General features: G+C 38.1%; 1 protein-coding gene and 1 long non-coding RNA gene across 5 annotated transcripts in view; one reads left to right on the plus strand and one right to left on the minus strand.

The window, feature by feature from the left end:
• Window positions 1–24,153, minus strand: part of LOC144083602 (leucine-rich repeat and fibronectin type III domain-containing protein 1-like protein) — a 75,308-nt gene that overhangs the window by 34,096 nt on the left and 17,059 nt on the right. For 3 of the 4 annotated variants that reach the window (XM_077611582.1, XM_077611579.1, XM_077611580.1), the window contains 2 exons: window positions 6,086–6,162; window positions 114–330 (listed from right to left, as the gene is read on the minus strand). In XM_077611582.1, the coding sequence (XP_077467708.1) occupies window positions 114–306 (193 nt within the window). In that variant the 5' untranslated portion in view covers window positions 307–330; window positions 6,086–6,162. The remainder of the gene's footprint in view (window positions 1–113; window positions 331–6,085; window positions 6,163–24,153) is intronic. The other variant, XM_077611581.1, reaches the window with a different exon arrangement.
• The window catches only part of LOC144083664 (uncharacterized), a 69,141-nt gene that overhangs the window by 31,074 nt on the left and 13,914 nt on the right, over window positions 1–24,153 (plus strand). The gene's annotated exons all lie outside the window — the stretch shown is intronic.

The raw sequence follows: 24,153 nt of genomic DNA on the forward strand, positions 1-24,153 counted from the left end.
ATCAATTTACAAGTACTTTGTACACTCCTACAACTGCTTTTTTGTCAAACGACAGACAACTTACTCCAGTATAATCACTGTAGGATAGGAAGAAGATATTGTCACCATGGTACCTGTGATGAAGTTCTCTTGAAGCCGAAGCTCCACAGTATGTCGATCTATAGCAACAGGAACAAATAGCAAGCCCGTTTTAGAGCAGAGGATAGCGAGCGATGGTGAAAGGCCCTGGCACATACAGCGTTTCGGACACTGCTGTCCCTTGCATGCTGCTGCCAGCAACAGCAAAGACAACCACAGGCGTTCCATAATCAGCCTTTTAAAACACAGCGACTGGAAGACAGAAATGAGAGAATACATAATGCATTTATTTCCCTTTTAAGATGTGGTAAAGTCATTTTTCTGATTTTCATTTAAACGCATAAAACATGTGCTGAAAACATGGGCACAAGCTGAGAACAACTGAGTGCTAAACCTTTAAGTTCTTGGAAAACCTTTTGGTCTGAGTTTTTGCCAGTTTTTGTTTTAGTGTCGTCACTGCCTAGTAGTTTTTCATCCCGTCTACTTTTAAAAGTAAAATGTATTCTCTGTGCACAAAATCTTAACTATACAAAGCTATACAAAGAAATGTAGGTCTCCGGCTTGATCCAAACTATCATGTCCTATGTTTGAGAGATGTTCATTTTGGCAGCATTAGCGAAGACATTTTCAAGTTGTTGCCAGATTTTAATGCAGACTCCTTTCGCCTCCTACACATCTCTTACCAACAGCAATAGGTAAACAAACTGATCTTAGCCACAGCCGCTAAAAGCTAGTGTGAACAATTTATCATGGTGTCCACGTTATATTTCCAATAATTGAACATTATTTTATAATCCCGAAGTGGAAACTAATCATAACACATCAGGCTCTGAATTAAAAAAAATATTGACATTTTCTCTTCGGCCACTCGTTATGTCTGGATAGTTTTGAAAGGCTATTCTTTCATGCCAATGAACAGCATCTTTTGGTAACACCTTTTACCTTGGGAGTCTTTTCTTGCCTTGTATTCATCACACTGAAATAACATTTACTAATTAAAAACTAAATTAAAATGAGAGGTCTAAAATGGGGCCAGATTGGGCTGAAGTTATTATACTGATACTCATCTATCTCTGTGTTGTAACACATGAAAAATGTCTCAACTCTCTCCAATATAATTATTTGTGCTGCAAGGATTCTCATAGCCACAGCTTTAGGCGCTTTGCACTGCTAGTTATGAGACCATTTCTATTTTTGTCTTGGCTTGAAACACATGATGTGGTTTGTCTCAGCTCAATCTGACTACATTATGCTGCACAGTTTGAAAAGCCTTGCTAATCAATAACATTGAACCTCCGTATTCTCAGAGGCTTTTCTGGTAAACTTCTATTTTCCTGGTGCTATAACCATATAATTAAACACATAGTTATGAGTTAAATTGTATTACCCTTCCATTGGGGATAAAAATATACAATGGTCATGGAAATACCTTATTTAAAAATTACAATTTAAAGTAAAAGAAAAAAGGAACATCTCTATTCAATAATTTAATGTGAATGACCGCAAACAGCAGTGAACTCGGATTGCTCACATTGAATGATCATGTTTCAGTGGCATTGACGCTCAGTCAATAGCAATCAATGAGTTTATTTGTGAAATAACATAAAAGCTGTAACACAATGTCTTTAGTTTGAGTGTTGTAAGTGCTAATATGCTAAAGTTACTCGGTGGTTTATGTTGAAATAGTGAAATACAAATATAATGGAGGAATTGCAGTATGTTGTGTGGCTGTTCTACCTTGCATCTGGAAAATCATACATTTTCAAAGTCTAATGAGATATTATTGCTTAAAATTAGTCTGGAGTAAAATGTTGACATTGTTGGAATGACAGGCTATGCATTCTCCATGAAGGATATTTTCAAGTTTTCTTCTGTGGGCCATGATAATAAACAATTGTAGTTAGATTATGTAGTCTGGCACTTTTTAACCAGGGACAGCTGGAGCAGTTTGTTCATTTTTGTATTGGTTCAATTTACCTGCTGACCATAAGTTGAAGTCTCAGATTTACACAAATATTGTAGTATTATTGCAGTGATTGCTCCCAATAACCCTCCCCGAGCAAGAAACTTTTATTCATTCAAGGTGGAGGCTTTTGATAAGGAAAGGAAACAAACAACCATTCATGCTCAAACTCGTACCTAGGGGCAATTTCGAGTGTTCAATCAGCCTACCATGCATGTTTTTGGAAGGTCGGAGGGGACCGGAGTAACCACGCTAGCCCGGGCAGAACATGCAAACTCCATACTGTGAAGACTCACCTAAGATTGAACCCTTGACCCCAGAACTGTAAGGCCGACACGCTAACCACTTATCCACTGGGTCAAAATGCATGGTCATAGATGACCACAAAAGCTCCTACAAATCAACTGCGTCTTGGAACACACTAAACTAATTTTTAAAAAACCTGCCCTTAATTATACATTATAAGGGGAAATGTCTGGGTAAAGATATAAAATGACTTGGCAGATAGCAGATAATTGAGCCTGTTAAGGCATGGCAACACATACTGTAAAATAGAAGACAATTGAAAAAGCAAAGAAAAAAATCCTACAGAATGGGGTATGTGTCAAAACCATGGGTAAAAGAATTAAGCAACTTGGTGGAGGCCTGTATCTTAGCAACAGTCGATGACACATGGATGGTAACAGTGAGGAGGTGGGAAGAGTATGTGTTATGGTTGTGGGGGTGTTGAGTGTGTGTATGGGGGCTGTGAGAAAGAACAAGATTGGTCTGAAGTTCTTGGAAGTATTGAATCTGTGTCTTCGTCATAGAATGATGGAGGGTTTGAAGGGAGGGGGGATGAACAGATTCCCTGCTCTAGAGAGTGCAACTACAGAATGCATATGTTATACTAGAGGCTACTGGTCATTAGTTTATTTTTGTCCAAGAACACCACTCTGTCATATTACAACCTACATAGACATGCATGCACACGCACAATAAACAAAGAATTATTGCTGTCCGTGAACATTGAACACTTTTTAAATGATAGAGTCTGCAAGCCAACAAATAGGCAACCCTGGTCAGTTTTAAATGGTCAACTATTTGGATTTATGGATGTCCAAATAAATAACACTTTTTTTTCAAATTGTCAAGCCCTCAGTTCTTAATTGAGTAATTTAAGTGGTTATATGATATTGTGATTTCCAGGGCAAATTAAAAAAGAATGTGGTAACTGTGCTGAGTCGAAAGCTATCTTGCTCCGAGTGCAGATTGTGGATTATGCAAATAATAAAAGAAGATTAATGCACCTTTTGAAGTGCAACTTTAAAACAGGCAATAAGTGCCTCAACCGATTAATGTTTGTACACTTACAACATGCAATTGGATTTTGTGCGTCATTGTACACTTGAATGGGAGATAAGTCAGAAAAGAATGTTATTCATAGATTTGTCATGCAAATGTCTGGGCCTAATGGTTATGACAAAACCTTTTTTATGCCACAGTAGATAATTAGCAACACAACTTGAAAGTTTAAAGTTGAAAATATTTTTCAGCTTTATAAAAAGATACTCTAACTAGTCTAAAAACATGTAATATGAATGGATGAGGCTTTGCGGACATGGATGAAAACGTTACACTGGCGCAAGGAGCTTAAATAAACTAAAAAATCAACAATATCATTATGCTTGCATTCATGCATGGATTGTTGCGTCTTCGTTTTTAATAACTTGTTTGAAAAAGCTTATTTTAAAATGCATTATTAGTCCAATATATGTCACATTTTATAGAATGTACATACACATACTCCCACGGATGTTGGCATATTTTGCTGTATTTGTTCATAATTTTGGCAATAGTAAATATCATGGTGAGCAAGGGGTCATGGTTCTGGCAGATTTCCCTTGCTATCCAAATCTCATACCAGCTGGTTGACCAAGCTGACAGCCCTGTAGATGCTCACACAATGGCACAAAACAAATCCCCACATAAATGCACGGGGGCTGATAAACATTGTTGTTCAAACAAACCTTCACCTTGACTGCATAAAGGCCTACTATGACTAGGAACAGGACCACACAAAAGCTATAGTGGGGATGTCGTATTTTATGTGATTCTTTCTAATACGTTCACTCGGTATACATTTTAAAATATTCAGCTCACTCTTGTGACCCCTCCATCTGCCAATCTTTTCAGTGCATCTAGAAAATAGTCCTTCCAGTATAGTACATAATGAGGTGATGTGAAGACAATACAACAATTCTTGTCTGTCGATATTCTCTTGCAGGGGCCTTCATCAATTTATCTTGTGTGAGCTACTTTCACACAGCAACAGTGCCATAGAGCTGCTCATCTGTCATAATATTTTTTACCTTGGCTAGTTTTCCAAAGCATGTTAGTTAATGTCAGATTATTTTGCACAGTACATTGGAAAATCATAATACAGAAAGGATGGAGTGTAAAAGAAGTTCAAGACAAAAATATTATACAGTGGTGCCTTGCGATATGATATGTAAATGATTTAAATCATAGACAAGAGTGTATGTATACTCAAGAAATTGAAGCCAGGCGTAACACATGGGGGTTAGGCAATAAACATACATTTTTCATATTACATAAACATTTGAAGAACAATGAATTGGCAAACCTATTTGATTGTTTCACTTTTGTTGAATGGGTACTTTCTTTTAAAAAAAAAACTACAAAAGTATTCGTTCATGGAATTTGTTTTTTGCCCAACTCTTTGACAGTTCGCGGTACTGTTTTCCTCCTTTTGACCTTTTCGGACCTCTAAATTTCATGGAGTGCTAAAGGTTTAGGTTGACTGATGATTTTAATATTGCAGAAAGCAATAGCAGGCTGTTCAGTTATTACGTCGATTAGGGAGTGATATTATTATATAACACTGAAAAGGGGAATAATAAAGTTTAGGGTGAAAATAGAACATGTAATAATGCAGGAGTGGATAGGACAAACTGTGTTTGAACAAATGAGAGCTCAGTAATAGGGGAAAACAAAGACGATTTGCAGGTGCCACATTAGGGAATTGCTTACATATTCAATGTAATACACATGCACAAAAGCACAGCCTGTGCTTCAAACTGACCCATCTTTGTGTTAATGCCAACAGAGAGTAGCCCCTGAAAACCAATTAAGCTATTATCTCTACAATAATGGCAATGTTTATCCACACATGTGGGCATACACGGAGATAAGCTGTGAGGCATTAGTTTAATACCCATCAATGGATTCGGCCACTTCAATCACGACACTCAGGTGCAGATATTAGTGGAAGATGAGTCTGTACACTTTATTGAGTAGCTCTTGACACAAACAAATAGACCCCTATGTTAGGACAGGTCATAACTAATATAGTTTTTTTTATTTTTATTTTTTTATTTTACATTTGGAGTTAGGAGCAGCCAAACAAATGGAACCTGCAACGTTATACTGCTGGGATTTTAGAAAAACAAAGGCATTTACAATAAACAAGTTCAATATGTACTTGTAGGCCAGCAATAATCTAGCGGTTCTTTATGAAACTGAATGTTTTGACAATTGCAATTGGGGCGGCACAGTGGAAGAATGGTAAGCATATCCTCCTCAAACTTCTGAGAGCAAGCGTTCAATCCCATACAAAAACTACAAATCCGATCTATATGTATCTTGATGAATAGTGAATCTGGATGAAAATAGTCTAGCAAGTCATTGGTTTAATGGTTTAGTCGACCAACTTCCAGGGAAGCATCTGGGTTTTAGTTCCCACCCAATAAAAAGCGTGAATGCATTCTTTCTCTATTTGTGCTTAAGCCACCATTTTGCCTTAGCTGTATGTTTCAGGTCAATTTGTCCCGCAGCTGATACCAAGCTTTCTGAGAAGTATGCTTCTGAATGCTTTCATATTCTTGACATTTCAATGAACCTTGTCAGATACAGCAAAGCCGCAACCAAGCCCCTCTCTGTTGTTTACAGTATACAACAACGTGAATGAAATAATCAATTCAAACAAAATTCTGACCAAGTACTATATTGAACAAAATTACAGAAAACAGAGAGTATGCCTACCTCTGTCAAGTGTGTGGTGATTCAATTAGGGTCAACATGGAGAACATCTATATTGACTGACGGAAGTTATAGGCCGCCTGGAGGAACGGAGCCCAACCGAAAAAGAGAGAGAGAGAGAGAGAGAGAGAGAGAGAGAGAGAGAGAGAGAGAGAGAGAGAGAGAGAGAGTGAGAGAGAGAGAGAGAGAGAGAAAAGGTTATTTTACATTCAAAAATATTACAATTGTGATGTCATCCACTAAATACAGCAATTTAACGCATGAAGTTTACAAATTGTCGGGCACACAGAGAGACAGAATCCCACTCAGAAATTGAATGAATGAATGAATGAATAATATAGAAAAAGAGCGGTAGAAAGAGTGGCCAGCACTTCTGCCTGACAGTTCTTAGATCAAGGATTAAATCGCCGGTGGGTTTCAACCTTACTGCGTGGAGTTAGCACGCTCTCTCTGTGACTTAGTGGGTTTTCTCCAGGTACTCCAGTTTCCTCCCATATCCCAAAAACATCATTGATCATTGATTGAGCTCTCCTAAATGTCTGCATCAGTGTGAGCATATATGGCTGTTAAGTCTCCCCATGCCTGTCAATTGGCTGGAAACTAATTTGAGGTGTCCCACGTCTACTGTCCATAGTTGGCTGGGATAGGCTCCAGCACACCTGCAAGCCTTGTGAGGATAAGCAGTACAGAAAATGAATGAATAATATAGAAATAACAACAGATTGTCCATCAATTTCCCCAACAGTTGCAAAGAGCCTAGAGAGCCTGCAAAGAGACAAAAATCAAAACACATTTTTTAAAATCCTCAAGCCCTATCAAAATATACCTCGCAGTGCTTTGTTAGATTGCACACAACCTTCACAGGTTTCATCAACGTGTTGTTGGAAATTTGACCTTCTCTTTTATCTCGATAATCCCATCCAGTGTATATACTTTTTTTCCCTCTGCTACATTATGTATGTATTTGCTAACAGCAGTGGCACCTCTACTTACAAAATTAATTAGTTCCAAAAGGAGTTTAATAACTTGGATTTTTCATAAGTAGAAACATTTTACATCAAATTAGCATAATTCATCCTACAGTCTTTCATAGACAGACAGACAGACAGACATAAATTGGTTTTAAACTATTAGAAAATGAATAAAATGTAACAATCAAAATAGAAAACTGACTATTTTCTCTTCAAACCGAAAACCTTGCCAATCAAATCAAGGTTATAGACTTGAAAAAGGCGCCACCTCTTCAGTCTTGATACGCTTCTTGATGTGCTTTGACAGTCACCGCTGATTAAGTTCACAGTGATTGACCTTGAGTGACCGATATTTCTAATCAGCAAATGTTTTCACATCAACTGTACTTCACCACCCGTCGTTATTTTGAAAATATTTTAATAGGATACATCTTTACCCAAGGTCAAAAACATCATTACACACATTCATTAGCAAATACAGAGAGCACAAGGGCGCAAAAAAAATTCACCCTCATCACATAGATGCAACTAATAAAAGTCAAAGTGAAATTCAAGACCTGTGTCTTAGCCCTTTTCAAACAACGTCAGCTGGTATAGCTTCAAGACCAGCAGCATGCGACTCTGACTTTAAGGAATGGGGTTGACAGTTGATAGTTTCTACTGATTATGAGGTGCGAAAATAAATGTATCATATCTATCCCAAGGTGTAAAAGTTGTTAAAGCTGTGAAAACGTTATTGTTCATCATCGCAGCAAGCAGCTTCAGGCCGGCGCATTGCTGCCATTATGTTAAACTAAAGGAATGTTGTCCATGAATGATTGCCCCATACCTGTAATTTATTCATCACATTACGCTGTTTTAAGCGCAAAAAAATATTTTTTGTGCTACATCCGATATAACGTGTCAATGTGTGTTAAAGTTCCTGTTTTGTAGTAAGTTGACAGACTCCAGAAGAGTTTCAGAGCAAAACTCATCGCCTTCCCACAGCAATCAGAGACTCACACATGCACCGCCCCATGGGCTCATGCAGCAAAGAAATTAACTGTAATGAGAAAAATTAAATTGCAGACATTGATAAGATGGAAAAGGCTGTTGTTCTTTCGTCACATGGACTTAAAATAAGCCGAAACACACTGGAACAACACATCGGATAGCCTGTGAGACCTAAAACACCAAATGGCGGGCAGTCAAGCTGTTATCTGAGGAGATTGCCTATATAAATAAAACTCTGCATTGCACTACAGGCAATCTAAAACAAGATGATACGCTGTCTTTGTATCTCTTCATCTGTGTGCAGAGGATACAAAGCGAACAACAGAAGACATGTCTGTAAAGTAGTCAGTAGTGACCAGTGAACTAAAGAAATCACTGACTGAGCATTTTAATAACCCCTTTAAACATACCCATTCTAGGACCCCTTTAAAATGCAAACGTTGAACACTGAGGTACTTATCCTCACAAGGGTCTCGGGGAGGGAGGTGCTGGAGCCTAGCTCAGCCAACTATGGGCAGCAGGCAGGGGACTTCCTGAATTGCCAGCTAATCATACTCACAATCATAACTAAGGACAATTTAGAGTGTTCAACTAGCCTATCATGCATTTTTTGGGATCTAGGAGGAAACCAGAGTACCCAGAGAAAACCCATGTATTATTTTAAGTTTGTAGTGAAAGAAAATCAGTTAAAAAAAATCTGTTTTTGCAAATGATTTCTTTATCTCAAGACCACTTCATATTTTTTACAGTTGAAAACTATTAGTTGCCATTTCTGCCTTCTATGGATACAGCCATCATGTACGGTACATATGTACAATACTGTGTACATTATTATGTTTCTGCACACACAATCTTTTCTTTCAATACACATGCAAACTAAAATACACGCATACTGTACAAACACACTTGAGCGTACACATGCACACGCACACCCCCGCTTTCCAGGCTTTCTGGCAGATCATTTTACCAGAGTAACACTGCTGAGTTCAGAGAAGTGGTGTTAAAAATAGAAAAGGACTGAGCAGGAGTCCAATGACACACAATACAAGAACATCCAATGATGAAATATGCGACAAGAAACTTATTTCCCAAATCATATTTTGCTCAAAATAATTTGGTCCTTATTAACACTGCTTATCCTATTGAGGGTTATGGGGGTGCTGGAGCTTTTCCCGGTTGACTGTAGGCTGACGGCAATGTACATCCTTCACGGGTTGTCTGCAAATTGCAGGGCACGCCTGCATTGATAATTATGGACAGTTTAAAATGTTCAATGAACCTACTTTGTATAGTTTTGGGAAGTGGGAGGACACTGAAGTACGCACAAAAAAAAACACAAAGGCATTGGGGCAATATGCAAATCCCACACAGAAAGGTTGGAGCCCTGTATTGAGCCTTTAGTCACAGAACCTTGACGCGACCTGCAATTTAATCACTCATCATCGAGCCAATAATAAATAATTTTAAAAAAGCTACTATATCGACAAAATAATAAAGAATAGGAATTCTGGCTGCATATAGCACCTGTTTGATAGCAAGTGAGGAACAGCGCTCAGGCATTGAATTTGCAATTTAATATTTACTATTGGTAGAATTCTGCATTTTGTGGGATATTGACATTTGGATTACAACAATTCAATTAAATTAATTGAAAATATAACATCAATAAAAGCTTTTAGGATGAAAGCAAGGATCTGAAAATGAATTATTGCTTTTTCAAGTAGCATCTGTTCCGCAATCTGTGTTCAGATCTTTTTTTTTTGACAAAGTAATTACAGTTCTAAGCGAGCCATGTAATGCATTGTGTATTTTCATAATGTGGATGCTCTGTGTTAGTTGAACAAATTAGTATCTAATATAAATTCTCACTGTGCTGTATTATGGGTGCACTGTGTGTTAGTGATGATGCATATTTTAGATTAGGGAAAATATTTTCTTAGAACTTGGAGAATTTTGCGGTGTAAACAGATACAAAGAACCTTAAATGAGCACTTGCAAAATCACAAACTCAAGTCACAGTAGAAAACATAATATTAATAACAGTATGTATGGACAATAATAATACTAATGAAAAAAAACTCAACAATAAAAAGTTAATTTTCCTCCTCATATAACTGTATAGAAGTACTGTATAACAAGGATTTTCAATTAGCATATTCAGCTATAACTAAAGGCAATCTCATATCTTTTATAGAAGTCCGTCATCCATTGATAATGCTACAAACGGATTGGGATCTCCCTAATTTTTCCGAGCACTTAAATCCAAGATATAACCTGTTTTGTGTGTGTGTGTGTGCGTAGTTTACTTTGCTTTACTCGAGTCTGTTAATTAATGATATATTTATTTGTTCCTGTGCTGAAAAATCACACAGCTAAACTGCATGACATAAAATACTACCATGATCGTGTCTGGATTTTAACTGTTTTAGTCATGATTTAGCCCTTGTGGGACTAGTGACTCTTCTTGAGTGAGGTGGATTAAAACAGGCCGGGAGGTTTGATGGAGCATGCTGTTCATCCAGGTGTATACTCAATATGTCTGCCACCCTTTCAAAGACTGTGCTTCTTTTTCAAACATACTAGTTTAGACTCAATTGTAATCCATGTTGAATTTAACAATCCAGGGAGAAAAAAATTCAGACAACTGTTGACCTTGTAATCTTGTACATAGTTATCTAAGGATTGGTGAGTTAAAAGGACAATGGGGTGGGTGATTCCTGGAGAGGTGGATTGGAACTGAGTACCTATAAAGGACAATGCCTGTCTCGGAGTGGGTGGTAGTGTGGAGGACAAAGTTTTCACTCTACTAGTCGTATTGTGATTCTTGCGATCACGCCCGGGTGTCTGAGTCATTGACTATCTCAATAGAACTGGAATAAATCAGGGTTATAGTTACTCCTCTGCAAAATTCGATAACATGAGTATTGCACCAGCAGAGAATGTCAATTCTGGAACACACGCACCTTTCTCTGAGTTTCTGCACATTTTATTGCACTCATTCCAGTGACTCTGTGGCCATCTCTGTTACATGGAATTTGGCACAGGCTTTTAGCCTGACAAGCCTAGGCTATACTTAATTTTTATAAGTCCCAACTTTTTCTGTAATATTCTTCAGTAGCTGGTAAAAAAAGGGTGTTTATTGTTTATCAAAACGATCAATGAGAAATCTCAATAGCAGATTTCAAGAATGCAATTTTACAGGTAGTCGGCATCTGTAGGATGTAATTTTAAAAAATTTAAAATTCTGCCATTGTTTCTTGAATGTCATGTTTTAAATATTTCATTTACTTAGAAGAAAATGTGGATGGCCCGGTGGCTGAGTGGTTAGTGCGTCAGCCTCACAGTGGGAGACCTAGGTTCAAATCCAGGTCAGTCCACCTGTGTGGAGTTTGCAGGTTTCCTCCCACATTTCTAAAACATGCATGGTAGGGTTATTGGACACTCTAAATTGCCCCTAGGTATGAGTGTGTGCGTGAATGGTTGTCTGTCTCCTTGTGCCCTGCGATCGGCTGGCCACCGATACAGGCTGTCCCCCGCCTCTGGCCTGAAGTCAGCTGGCAAAGGCTCCAGCACCCCCAGTGACCTTAGTGAGGATAAAGTGGTTCAGATAATGACTGAATGAATGAATGCTAAAAGGTTCCCCATTTGTGTCACCCTGTATTAATAGTAGATATAAACCCTTGAATAACACTGAGCCAGCATCTGTCAATCTGTCCTTTCACCTGTCTGACTTCTGTCTTAGTTCATTGTCTATCACATCTGGAACCATTGTTTTGCCTTTGCTTTACGTAAGGACGGTGACAGTAATTTTGCCAGGCTATGCAATATACGTTGGCTTTGTTTTTCTTCTCTCTCCTAAGTATGCTTTGCACAAAATCTCTACTAGGCTGTAATTCTGATTTTTTGTTATTTCAAGAAGCCTCTTACCAAGCAATGATGCACTGCTTGGGCATAAATCATACTTTGAATTACAGTAAAAATCAGTTGACAACTGGTCTTTTTCACTGTCTAACTGCATAAAAGCTTTATGCTGTTCACCCAGCATATATATATATACTATATTTGTTATTATGTACCGTATTTTTTCCCATTACTGCCGAAATGAAACCTTTTGAGAGTCCAAACAGTTGCACATTTTCAGCAGCCCGAAACATATTTCCCTACTGTCTACCATTCTTTCTGTCTCGCGTTACAAAATGCTCTTAATGTGCTCATCTCTGACGTGAAGACCGCTCGCGTTTTAGTGTATCATTTGGTCAGTGTTTTTTCTGTATCAACTGCCAGACACCTCTCCACCCTAATTTCCATCAAAGAGAAAAACTCATCTATGGAGAAAACCATAACAGTCCATCTTTCTATAATTTAGACCAAATTATCAACGTAGTTAGTTTTTCTTCATAATTTTGTCATTTGGGGGTATTTCCACAACCTAGTGGAGCTGCAATAAAGGCTTCCACTCCGTGTTGGAACTCAAACAAGATCTTTTTAACAAAGAAAGTTCACTAAGAGTTACAGACACTTGCTTTAACAGCCCTAACCCTCTTACTGTATAAAATGTATACTTGTCACCCTGAGTTTAAGCTACCTGTCAACTCACACCACTGACTTAGCTAAATATGCAAAGCTATGTAGACACCAGGAACAAATACTTCAAAAATAAACCATATTTTGACAGAATTTTGCAACAGTCTTTAAAATGAAAGAAATCAACATCAACATGACTACGACAATGCTGACAGATGTTAATGGATGATGGCAAAAGTACTCGAAAAAAATTAAAATACAAAATTATCAAAAGAAATCCATAAAATGAGATTCAGTAAAATAATGGTTCATAAGAATACAAGCGCCGTCATTGGTTTGCACGAACATTAAATCTAATGTTGTAATGTACACCGAGTTATCGTTGAGGTTTTTTTAATTTAACCTTCATTAAAAATGTAACTCTTTCATAACATATACACACTATAGTAAAGTTAGTAAATAAGGTTCCACTTTAAGAAGACCACTGGTTGCTACGCACCTTTCTTTTCAAGTGTTTTTGTAGTCTGATAGCAATTAACTTCAAATATCTGAGTGAAAATTCTGAGGGGCATGTGAGCAATGTCAATGTTATCACATTATAATTCCACCATCGGTATAATTTTCAATTAAATGATGCTGGTAGTACGGAAACAAGGTACAGCCTAGAATATTTTTAAAAAGACAGAACCCCCCTTTTGTCAGACACAAGGTTAATTTAACAGATGGTTAACATTTAAAATTGTCATTACGGTCACAAGGTTTTTGTATTCACAAAAAGAATGAGATCACGCATGCCTGCTCAATAAAAGAATTCCCTTTTGAAAGGTGGCTTAGAGCTCCTTCATGCTACATTGCTTTATAGTTTTATTCTTAAGTATTGACCGGTATTTTTCACATGCATTTCTACATGCACTCCTGATGATAATACAAATCCAAAAATATGTTTCCAATGACCCCAGCCATAAATCCCTGGGGGCAAACTCTATTTCACATGAGTTTTATAAATATTGTTATCATATTGTTACTAGTCAAGCTTTTTCCACAATGATATTGCATTTAATAATAAACCAAATTCCAATTATAAATATACATCTTGGAGAAGAGGAGCAGGTCAAGCGTACCAAAGAAAACAAAAAGAGGATAAACTAAAATAGGTTAGGACACCCGCAAGGAGGAATAATACAGATAATGGATTGGGATATGAAAAAAGGGGTAAAGTATTTTTTCTCCTAAATATTTGTTTTAAAAAAGTCTGATTAATTTGCCTCAATTACCTTAAGATGCAGTGATCAATTAATTCCACTCAATAAACAGATTTTTATCAGTGGACAACTATCATGTTCATCCCAACATTTATTTACCGTAAGTACCACTTTGTAGCGTTGGTGATTTCCAAGGATACAAATACAAAACAGGAAACTACCTTAAACACAGACAATTTCTTTGAGAGCCTGCGCTTTTGGCAGAACAATTAATTCTTCAATCAAATGCCTCTGATTGATGACACAGCTGAGGCCAATACATTTTTGTTGCTCCATTGCAGAAACCTAACACCAAAGTGGTGGTGAACATAAAAATAAGTTGCCTGAAAATGAGCATTTGAACCGAGATCAAACACCCCGTTACTAACACTGGCAGCTGCTCTCTAAGGGTTCCCAGCACTTGTATATCACCACCGGCTCGCACTCACGTCTCACATTTGTACGCAAGCCTCTCACAACCCCACTCAGCATGCAACACAAGTGATTTCCTTTCGTTCAAGGAAAGACAAGGGTGTAATTTATGTTCCAGGTGTATGCAAGCATTTGTTTATTCTTGCACAATGCATGTACGTTATCTCAGCTCATTCATGGTTAAGAAAGACCTGTAATAAAGATCCGCATATAGCTGCGTTTCTGTAATTTGCCTGTGTTGTACAGTATTGTGATTCACATTACCCAAGGTGCCATTTGGGGGAGACAGCAGTGAGAAAAGATTTCTTTTTTGGGTTTATGGTCAAAAATCCACGCTGCATATTGTGACACAAATGCTGACAATCAAATCGAGACACAAAACATACGTCTTAGGGTTTGATATGTGATCAGTGTTGTTCTTGTTGCATCAAAGCCAAATGGTGTATATAGTAAGACTATGCAAATATGCATAGCATGTCCAAAAAGATATATTTTGTAGGAGTAGGGAGAGGAGTGGGAGAGTGTTCAGAACCTGTGGCATTCTGCTCAATTCCTGTTTTGTATTCCTTGTATATATATAGGGGTGACCCTATTTCGTGGTTTTTCGATATTCGCAGCCATGTCTGGTCCACATTAACCGCAATATTTGAGGGATTACTGTATATATGTCTATGTATATATAGATATATATTTATTTTTATCCAAGCAGAAATATCATTGGTTAAACTGTGTGCAATGTATTAGTTGGAACAAAAACCTGCAGGCACAGCAGCCCTTGGGGACTGGTTTGAATGCCTGTCATTTGAAGCAATAGTTAAGGTGCATGTAGATCTCAAATGGCCCCATATTAATGAACTTTAATTACATTGAATCTTTGATAAGAACAAACAATGATCACTACTATGTATATTAAATAGATATTGGCTATTATTTATTTAGTGAAAGGCTGGTTTATAAGTTTTTTTTTTATTATAGCAGGTTCTGGCAACACTGCAGAAATATTATCTGTGCAACATAATATATCACTTGTGTGCCACAGCACAAAAAAATTGTAAACCTAATTATCAAAATCTACTGACAAATAATCATTAAAAAATAATTAGTCTTAAACAATTCACAGTACACAAGGAAGACCCATACGTCTTGTTGAAATAGGAAGACAGTATTAAGAAAGCAGTGGAGAGACAGGAGATTAAAATGCCATTAAAACACATATATTAAAAAATATATAACATCTAAATGCATGTGAAATAAAATGTAATCTTTTTTGGGACACATGTTAAGATGACATTGAGCAAGGTTCTCCTAACCATAACTCATTTGCCTAGCCCTTCTCCCAGCTTGCCTGTATGTTTCTTTACTGGGCAATAAGAATATAGTATCTGGAAGAAGAAATTCCCCCTGCAGTATTGTAATCAGCAAAATGCAGTAGTTCCTCTCCTTACGAAAATCTCTACATACAAAATAGTACGGTTACGAAATATCTGAATGGGGAAATTGTTTCTGGATCCGAAGGAAATTCAAGTCATGAAACCGGCAAGCTCAAAAATTCAAATATTACCCGAAAGGTGTATACAACATACACTGTTGCATTTTATATTTCATATGGAAATTGGCATGATTGAGTTGCTCTACCAACACCCTGCTGGCCTACCATGGTCTAAGAGGGGGATACGTCTCCATGATGCTTTTTGTGTGCCTTCGACTTTCGATTGTCACAGTTGAGTTTTTCAGATATTGGTTAGGGCAAATTTATTCTTTGTTTTTCATAATTTTTACCCAATACAGTGTAGTATAGTTATAACTAACCGGACATGTTTAGTCATTCTTAACTTGGATTGAATGTAATTGAATGCTTTTATTGTCATTGTATGAGTATAATGAGATTTAAGAGACCACAAGTTGTTGTCAGCACGTTGGCTTCACAGTTCTAGGGTTGAGGTTTCGATCTCAGGTGGGTCCTCAATGTGTGGAGTTTGCATGTTCTCACTGGTCTTGCGTGGGTTTTCTCCAGGTCCTCTGGGTTTCTCCCACATCCCAAAAACATGCATGCTAGGCTGGTTGAACACTCTTAATTACCCTTGGCTATGAGTGTGATCCAGGGTGTTCCCCACCTTGTGCCTGTAGTTAGCTGGGTTGGGATGTCTTTATGATAGCCCAGAAACTGACTGGTGACCACAATATGGTGGGCCTTTTTTTCTGAATTCAGTTTTGATAGGTTATGGTGATGGTTGTCTGCTTTCCTCAGATGAAGACATTTTGCTATAAAAAAAATTAAAAAGTCAGAAAATCTGTATTTTGTCCGTCTGTGTGTCCCGGTCTGTGGTGATTGTGCAGGTGTCACACGCTGCAGGTGAAAAAAAGAGAGAGGGAAAGCACAGGGCAGTCACAAAGTCCAATAGTTGTCAATAAATACTAGGAACATGCTGAATTTTATTATGAGGCACAACAGGCAGAAATTCTGACACACCAAACTTCCTTTGATGTGGTCGAGAGACGTCTGAGACACCACATTGGCAGTCGGTGAATATTAGATTAGATTAGTAAATGTATTTCATCTCGTATTCGGGAATACGCCACATTAAATTAGGCTTCCAACCTGCTATATCTACTGTGATGGTCAACATTGTGTGTTAAATTTATGTGTGATGGCTAAAATTGTGTCTGTGTGAGCTGGTGCGTGTGCATGCCGTCAGAATATATCCATGTACACATGTTCACGCGCACACATGCACACACACACACACACACACAAACACACAAACTTCAAAACACTTTAACCACATACTACACGTGTTTGCACAAAGCACTGCGCAGCTCAAAAAGACACAATGTTATGGTCTGGTATCTGTTTGATGCATGTCCCACTCACACAATGCAAAATCATTTTTAAATAAAAACATACTGTAGAAGGGAGCCTTGTAGGTGTGAAGGAAGATGGTAGGTGGGAAATGTTTTCTTGACTCAGATGAGACTGGTGGTGTAGGAAGTTTTGATAAAAAACTAAGACAAAGACTGAGTGATAGAGCGCAAAGAGAGTGTGTAGAGTAAGATTCTGGCACAAACCAGCTCAGTAGAAACAACCTTGAATGCAGGGATTACATGGGAGGGCATTCAATTGCAAAGCGCAGAAACATGTACAATATAGATATAAGATTTTTTTAGCACTATTCACTCTGCTCATCTGTCTGTTCTTCTACCCCACCTAAACACTTTACAGTCCAACTGCTTTCTCTGAATAAACAGCATAATATAGTAAACAATGGTAATACACTAAACTCCCATGTAGTACATTAAAATTGTTTCAGTATTTAAAGACTGTCAGATTTACCATTATTTTTGTTTAAGCAGCTGAACCAGACAAGTTAAAACAAAAAATAATAAAGAAAATGAACCCGATCAGGTTTCACAGAAACCCTCCTTTAAGAAATAATGTAATAGCCTCCTTGATCTTATGTATAGATACAGATACATACTACTATACAAAGTAACATAGAAGTTTAATTTCTTCAAATGAGCAGTCTCTATGCCTGTGCACTGCAAATTAATTACCAAAATACGACAAATTATATAAATGCAATAATTATCGCAGCATATTGATGAATGTGCAGAAAGAAACATTGATGAAAGGAACTTAATTGCCACTTCCTTGGATAATGGTTTCTATCATCACCAGAGATGTGTTTCAATTTGTCACACAAATTTAAAGGATTTGAATATTAAAAAAAGGGAGTACAATTCAATAGCAAACCATATACATTAACGTCTGAAGAATGTTTACTTAAAAGACATCCTCTGCTATAACCTTATCAGACTTAATAATGTATTTTTTTTTCTTGAAAATCCTACAGCATGGATACAAATGCATTATGGCCACCAACAACAACCTAGATAAAAAATACCTCACATAACATTGACAAACATTGTTATATAAAGAACCACCTGTCCACCGTGACGACCCCAATCACACATCCTCCCTATGGCAATATCTTGGCACGGAACCTAAATACAATGTTGAACCTAATGGATTTGTAGGTTGGACTGGCAAGTGCATCCTCACAGAACAACTGTGAATTTTCCATATTAAGTATAATAAATACAAGACAACCTAAAAATGAATTGATGCCTCAATAATTTTTTATAAAATAACAAATGTCAACTTACAACCATTGTTGTATGACTTGTTTGACTATGGTCAGGAGGGGTAGCGTTGTGGCGAGAGAGCCAGGGAAGACTAACCCATTAACTGGCATAAAATAACACATGAAGCCCCATTGCTTCTGCTTCAAGTTTACAAAACCCTACTTTGTAAAATGGTCAATCATTGCAGAGAAGGCTTTGTAACCCTCTGTTATCGAAGCAGGTGGTTAGTCGACGGCATTGCCACTAAAGCCTAAGAAGGGGAGAAATAAAATCTTTTCACATTCGTCCTTTTCAGTTATGAACGTGTCTTTTGTCCCACTTCTGACACTATGTTGTTGTTGTTGGGGTTTTAGGGTGTCATAGAGGGGTAGGGCAGCGCATCACTTTCGCTAAAGGAGCATACAAACTCTTTCAATAAGTAAGGGACTCAGCTTGGACAAATGGTGCAACATTTATTGGCAATATCCATTAACAGCACAACTGGAGATGTGGCTTGTGCCTCTGAAAAATTTGCCATTTTTTCTCTGCCAATGCTGAAAAGCTCATTTTCTTGTGTTCATTGTTTATTGTTCAAAGGTTCAGGGGCCTAAATGTGATCGATGTTTTTTTGAGTGATGAGTCCAGATTCACAGAAGTAAGATCATGAATGTGGAAAAGGTTCAGATTCATGCAATCTATGTGTATTGCTGCACTGATAAGCAGCATTTTTTTTTGGTTGGTGCATTGCAATGGCCACTAGTGTTCCCCTACTAGAAAAATGAGACTTGTCATCTTTGCTGAGAAACTCATTGGAACGAGAAATCTAAACGGGATTCAATACCAATGGCAGTCCCATATCTCAACAGCCTGAGACAGACTCAATATCTCTTCCTCTAAGAGGACAAGATTTGCCCACACACAGTGTGGCTTATCAGAGACATGCTCCTGAATTTGGAAGTAGTGAGAATAAAATGTCCTGACTTCAACCCATTTGAAATCTTGTGGGCTCATCTTGGACTTGGGCCAGATTTGACCAATACAACTGCATAGTATATTGAGACAAATGCTTGTTGAAAAGTGGGATGCCCTTCTGCAGAAATGTCAGCCAATGGCTGCCACCAGAATGAGAGGGTGTTGTCAAGATGTTTGAGCTGTCTTTGCTTATTTAGCACAGATACTATGAGAACCCTGATAGTCAAAATGTAAACAGACACGATAGGGGACTAACAAACACTGATGTGCGTTTGTCTTGTCACACATCCAATCATGCTCAGTTTTCTTTGCATTAAATCCAAATATGCCTTCCGGCTCTACTAGCTCCAACTGGAAGAGTCAGTGCAACTGATGGATAGCTCAATCAAGCAGTGTGTTTTACCCGTCATCTTTCCTAAATCTGTCAAACACAAACTTAATCTTTACTGTACATGGACTAAGTTGAGAAACGTTTTTTTCTAACAAAAGACAGTTAAAAATGCGTCCCCTCAACCCCGCAATGTGTCTTGAAAAGGTGGAATTTTAAAACAGTACATTGAAAATGGTATAATAAAATTTAAAAAAACATTTTTTTACTGATCTTCGTGTGAATCCACTAAAATGGAAACTGGAGACACACAATCATACTAAAAAGAAATGGTGTAAAATGTGTTTAAAATGAAACTACCCCACATGGAGTTATTCTAGTATATTATATAAAATCTATAGGTTCAGGAAAGATAATTATTATCCACAGAAATGCATATTCCATCAAGCAACAACCTTTTAAGACAACCCATTAAAGCATTAGCACAGCTTTATATTTGCTATGTTCAATCATCCTATGGAAGGAAGTAAGCAAATATTGAAGGAGGTCACAGTCTAACTAATCTTTTGGGGTTTTCTCTGGGACATGTTTCTGTGGATTAGTACACACAAATATACAACACTAGAGAAAATCGGCAGCACGTTGACTCCTGCAATGTCGCGCATAAGACAGAAAAAAAAGAATAAAAAATGAATAGATGGTGTTGCTTATTTGTTAATAAGCAAACACTCAGATGGATAGCACACAGAAAGAGAGATATTAGGGCGAGAGGAAGAGCGTAAGAGATGACAGCTTAAAAGCCCAGCAGTTTAATGCATCACTTATCAGCGGGAATGTTGGGAGTGTGTCTGCAACCATCTTGATCGGCCATAAAAACACTTAAATATACACAGCAGCATTACACTGGTATCCGATGTGTGCCGTATGTGTATGGGCACTTGGGCAAGCATAATTGGCTCTCCACTAAGACCTGCTAAGCCTGACATTATTGAGAGCTGACACTTTTGGATAAATCACTTCATAGCAGAACACAGACGCTTCGGGAGCAACTGAGAGATAAATGAGCGAGAGAGGAAGCGCTGAGTAAAATCTCATAAAATCTAGGCCTTCATGGGAATAAATGTTGTTAAAAATACTGAAGAGGGCCCATTAACATACATTATACTGTATTGCAATGAAAGGAGCATGAGAAGTGAACCCCGAAGCTTAAACTTCCAGAATTCCTCCCTCATTATCTATTGACGAAGTTGAAGCTCAAAGAATGTTATTACACTCTACCATCAAAAATAATTTAGATGTTATTGAAAATTGTTCTATCAAAGATTTTTCAACAGGAATCAAACAACCCTCCCTCCAGAAAAAAAATATCCAAAATCTGTTCTTTCACTCCGACCTAATTTCATCGAAAACCTTTGGTTTAGACCACCTGCTTTGAAGCTTCGACACCATCTTCCACGGTTTTGTTGAAGTATGCTATTTGTCCATGTAATAATCCATTGGGTGTGGTGTACCCTCACTGCACTTGTATGCTGATCTTGGCACAAGGCTAAACGCGTGCAGAGTGCTGCGTTGGCATGAAAATCCGTTTATGCAACATTTTACGCCAGCTTAAGTCTAAGTATTTTTCGAGGTGGCTAGCATTTGTCTACAAGATATTTTACAATGTATTACATTTTAAAACGAAACCCCCAGCGAAACAGACACCATTCACATCATGGAAATATAGATGTCGGTTATACCTTGCCTATTGTTTAACTTTGCTTCATTGTTTGATATAAGTTCACACTGGCACATTACTTATGTGCAGGATACAGTTTTATTGCCAGTAACATAAATATACGCTGAGCAAAGAAAACAATTGAACACTAGAGCACACATTTCCAAACACAGAACAGTTTGCAATAAGCCTCCCTACCAGTAGTTTGTCTTTTTCATAATACATACAAGCAGGCAAAGGCTCGTTACATAATTTTTACTGTCATGTTTAAACGTTTGTGGTTGCTACAAGGGAAAACGTGTTTCTTTAGTAAGGCATATTCTTTTCAACAACTGAAAAGAGTAGACTGTGAGGAAGGCAGACATCCCTTTTCCATTGTGAAGAAATAAAAGGTTTTGACAAGAAAATAAAGATAAGACAGAAACGACAAGTGAGAAACAAGATTTTGGTTGCTTTCACACCTGTATTCAGTTTGTTTTGTTCCGATTCAGGAATAAATAAATAGAGTTGTCTCCTTTTTTTATTTGTAAAGTTTGTGTTCTCATTGGAATTTGCTGCATTGGTTTAAAATGAATGCATGACCACAAATATAGTGCAATTCCCTATGGCTGACTGGCAACCAGTCTAGGGTGTAGTCTGCCGTTCGCCCAAAGTCAGCTGGGATTGGTTCCAGCAACCCTTGCGATGATCCGGGGGATGATCGAATGAATATAGTATACTAAATGGTTAGCGCTTCGGCCTCGCAGTTCACGGGTCCTGGGTTTGATCCCAGATCAGTACTCTTGTGTGGAGTTTGCATGTTCTCCCTAGGCTTGCGTTGGTTTTCTCAAGGTACTCCAGTCTCCGCCCACATTCCAAAAAACATGCATGTTAGGCTGTTTGAACACTCTAAATTGCCCCTAGTTATGAGCGTGAGCACGAATGGCTGTCCATCTCCTCGTGCTCTGTGATTGTCTGGCCACCAATTCAGGGTGTCCTCCGCTTCGTGCCTGAAGCCAGCGGGTATAGGCTCCAGCAACCCCCACGACCCTTGTGAGGACAAGTGGTCCAGAAAATTACTCATTTACTCATTCATCTTCCATACCACTCATCCTCGAAAGGGTTGCTGGAGCCTAATCCAGCTGTCTTCAGGCGAAAGGAAGACTACACCCTAGACTAGTCGCCAGTCAGTTGTAAGGCACGAGAGAGACAAACGACCCTCCGCACTCCCAATCATACCACCGCCAGCGGGAATTGAGTCCGCGCCTGCCCACACCGAAGTCAGGCGTCTATACCACGAGGCGTCTTTCAGAAAATAGTAAAAGCTAAATGACAGAGTGAAGAGCAGCTCAAAGAAAAAGATGATCATACGTTATGCTATTCGCATGTACCATCTATTTCTTGTTCTCTGCGACTCCTTTTCAGAAACATGATGTATATGCAGTGAACAAAGTCAGCTCAAAGAGTGAGCATATGTATGCTCAAAGCATTTACCAATGGGTTACATCTTTGAACACTGCACCGATTTCCTCAACCATCTGAATCATGCATTTTCTTTCAATATGCACCCTGAAGGAGATTATTCAGAAATGGGCCATTGTGAGAAGTGATTTTGTCGCTTTTTTATTGTAAAGGAGACCGGTTGCAGCTTTTAAATCAAAACTGCAGATCACAAAGAACCAGAATCCATAGTCAGGATTGAAAGATTAAACTCATTGACTGATAATACTATACATGCTCAAGCAATTTTTCAATCTGAGGCATATATTTTCCACGTTTTTAATAAAATGTTTGATTACACAATACACAACATTAATTTTATATCTGCCAGGAGCAAAAATATTTAAATTCAAACTTTCTTGTCCCTTTGAGGAAATTCCACATGACCGATTTTGACTCTCAGGAACATTTCAAGACAGAGCCATCCATACTGATGAATAAATACGCAAATAAAACTAGTGCTGTAGTCCCAACCTTGGTGTGCTCAGCGGAGAATTTGTTAAGGAACGGACGACCATTCACTCTCACACTCATACCTGGAGGCAATGTAGAGTGTCCAATCAGCCTACCATGCATTTTTTCGGAATGTGGGAGGAAACCGGAGTACCTGGAGAAAACCCACACAGTCCGAGGAGAACATGCTAACCCCAGACAGGTGGACCGATCTGGATCTGAACCCAGTACCCCAGAGCTGTGAGGCTGACATGCTAACCACTTAAAGCCGCCAGGCTGCCTTTGACTAGACTTTCTAATACATTTTAAATAACTAAAATCCCAGTGCAGTTGCCTAGAAGGCAGGGTCCAGTAGAACATATTTCTCCTCTTGTCATCAGGAGAACCACATGAGAATGGCTCGTGACCTATTTTAGTTCTCCACCTGACATAGTGAACACCCCTTATCTGCTTTTGCAAGTAAAATTTCAGCCTGTTTGTTCTATGAAGAAGGCCTGTCAGGACATTGAAACACCACAGAGACACAGAGAAATGGAGCGGAACCAGCCAAATTAGATCTTCTCCAGGTTTCATCATAACTTGTGCCATTATTTCAGAGGAAACATTGAGGAAAGAATAAAAGTAAGTCAAGAACTGAAATCTACATAACAAGAGAGTTTGTGCGTTAATATTTAATATGCATTCTAAAAATATCAGTACTTATGTTATTTCACAGTCTTGTGATTTATTTTTCTTCTGTTTTTCAGACAATGCAAATGTTTGTGACAATGTGGCAATACAAGTTAGCATCATAAAATAACACTGTCTCTATCTCTCTCATCATCTTTTGTTCCAAGCTG

This window comes from Stigmatopora argus, chromosome 10 (assembly GCF_051989625.1).
Source record: "Stigmatopora argus isolate UIUO_Sarg chromosome 10, RoL_Sarg_1.0, whole genome shotgun sequence".
Lineage (NCBI taxonomy): Eukaryota > Metazoa > Chordata > Actinopteri > Syngnathiformes > Syngnathidae > Stigmatopora > Stigmatopora argus.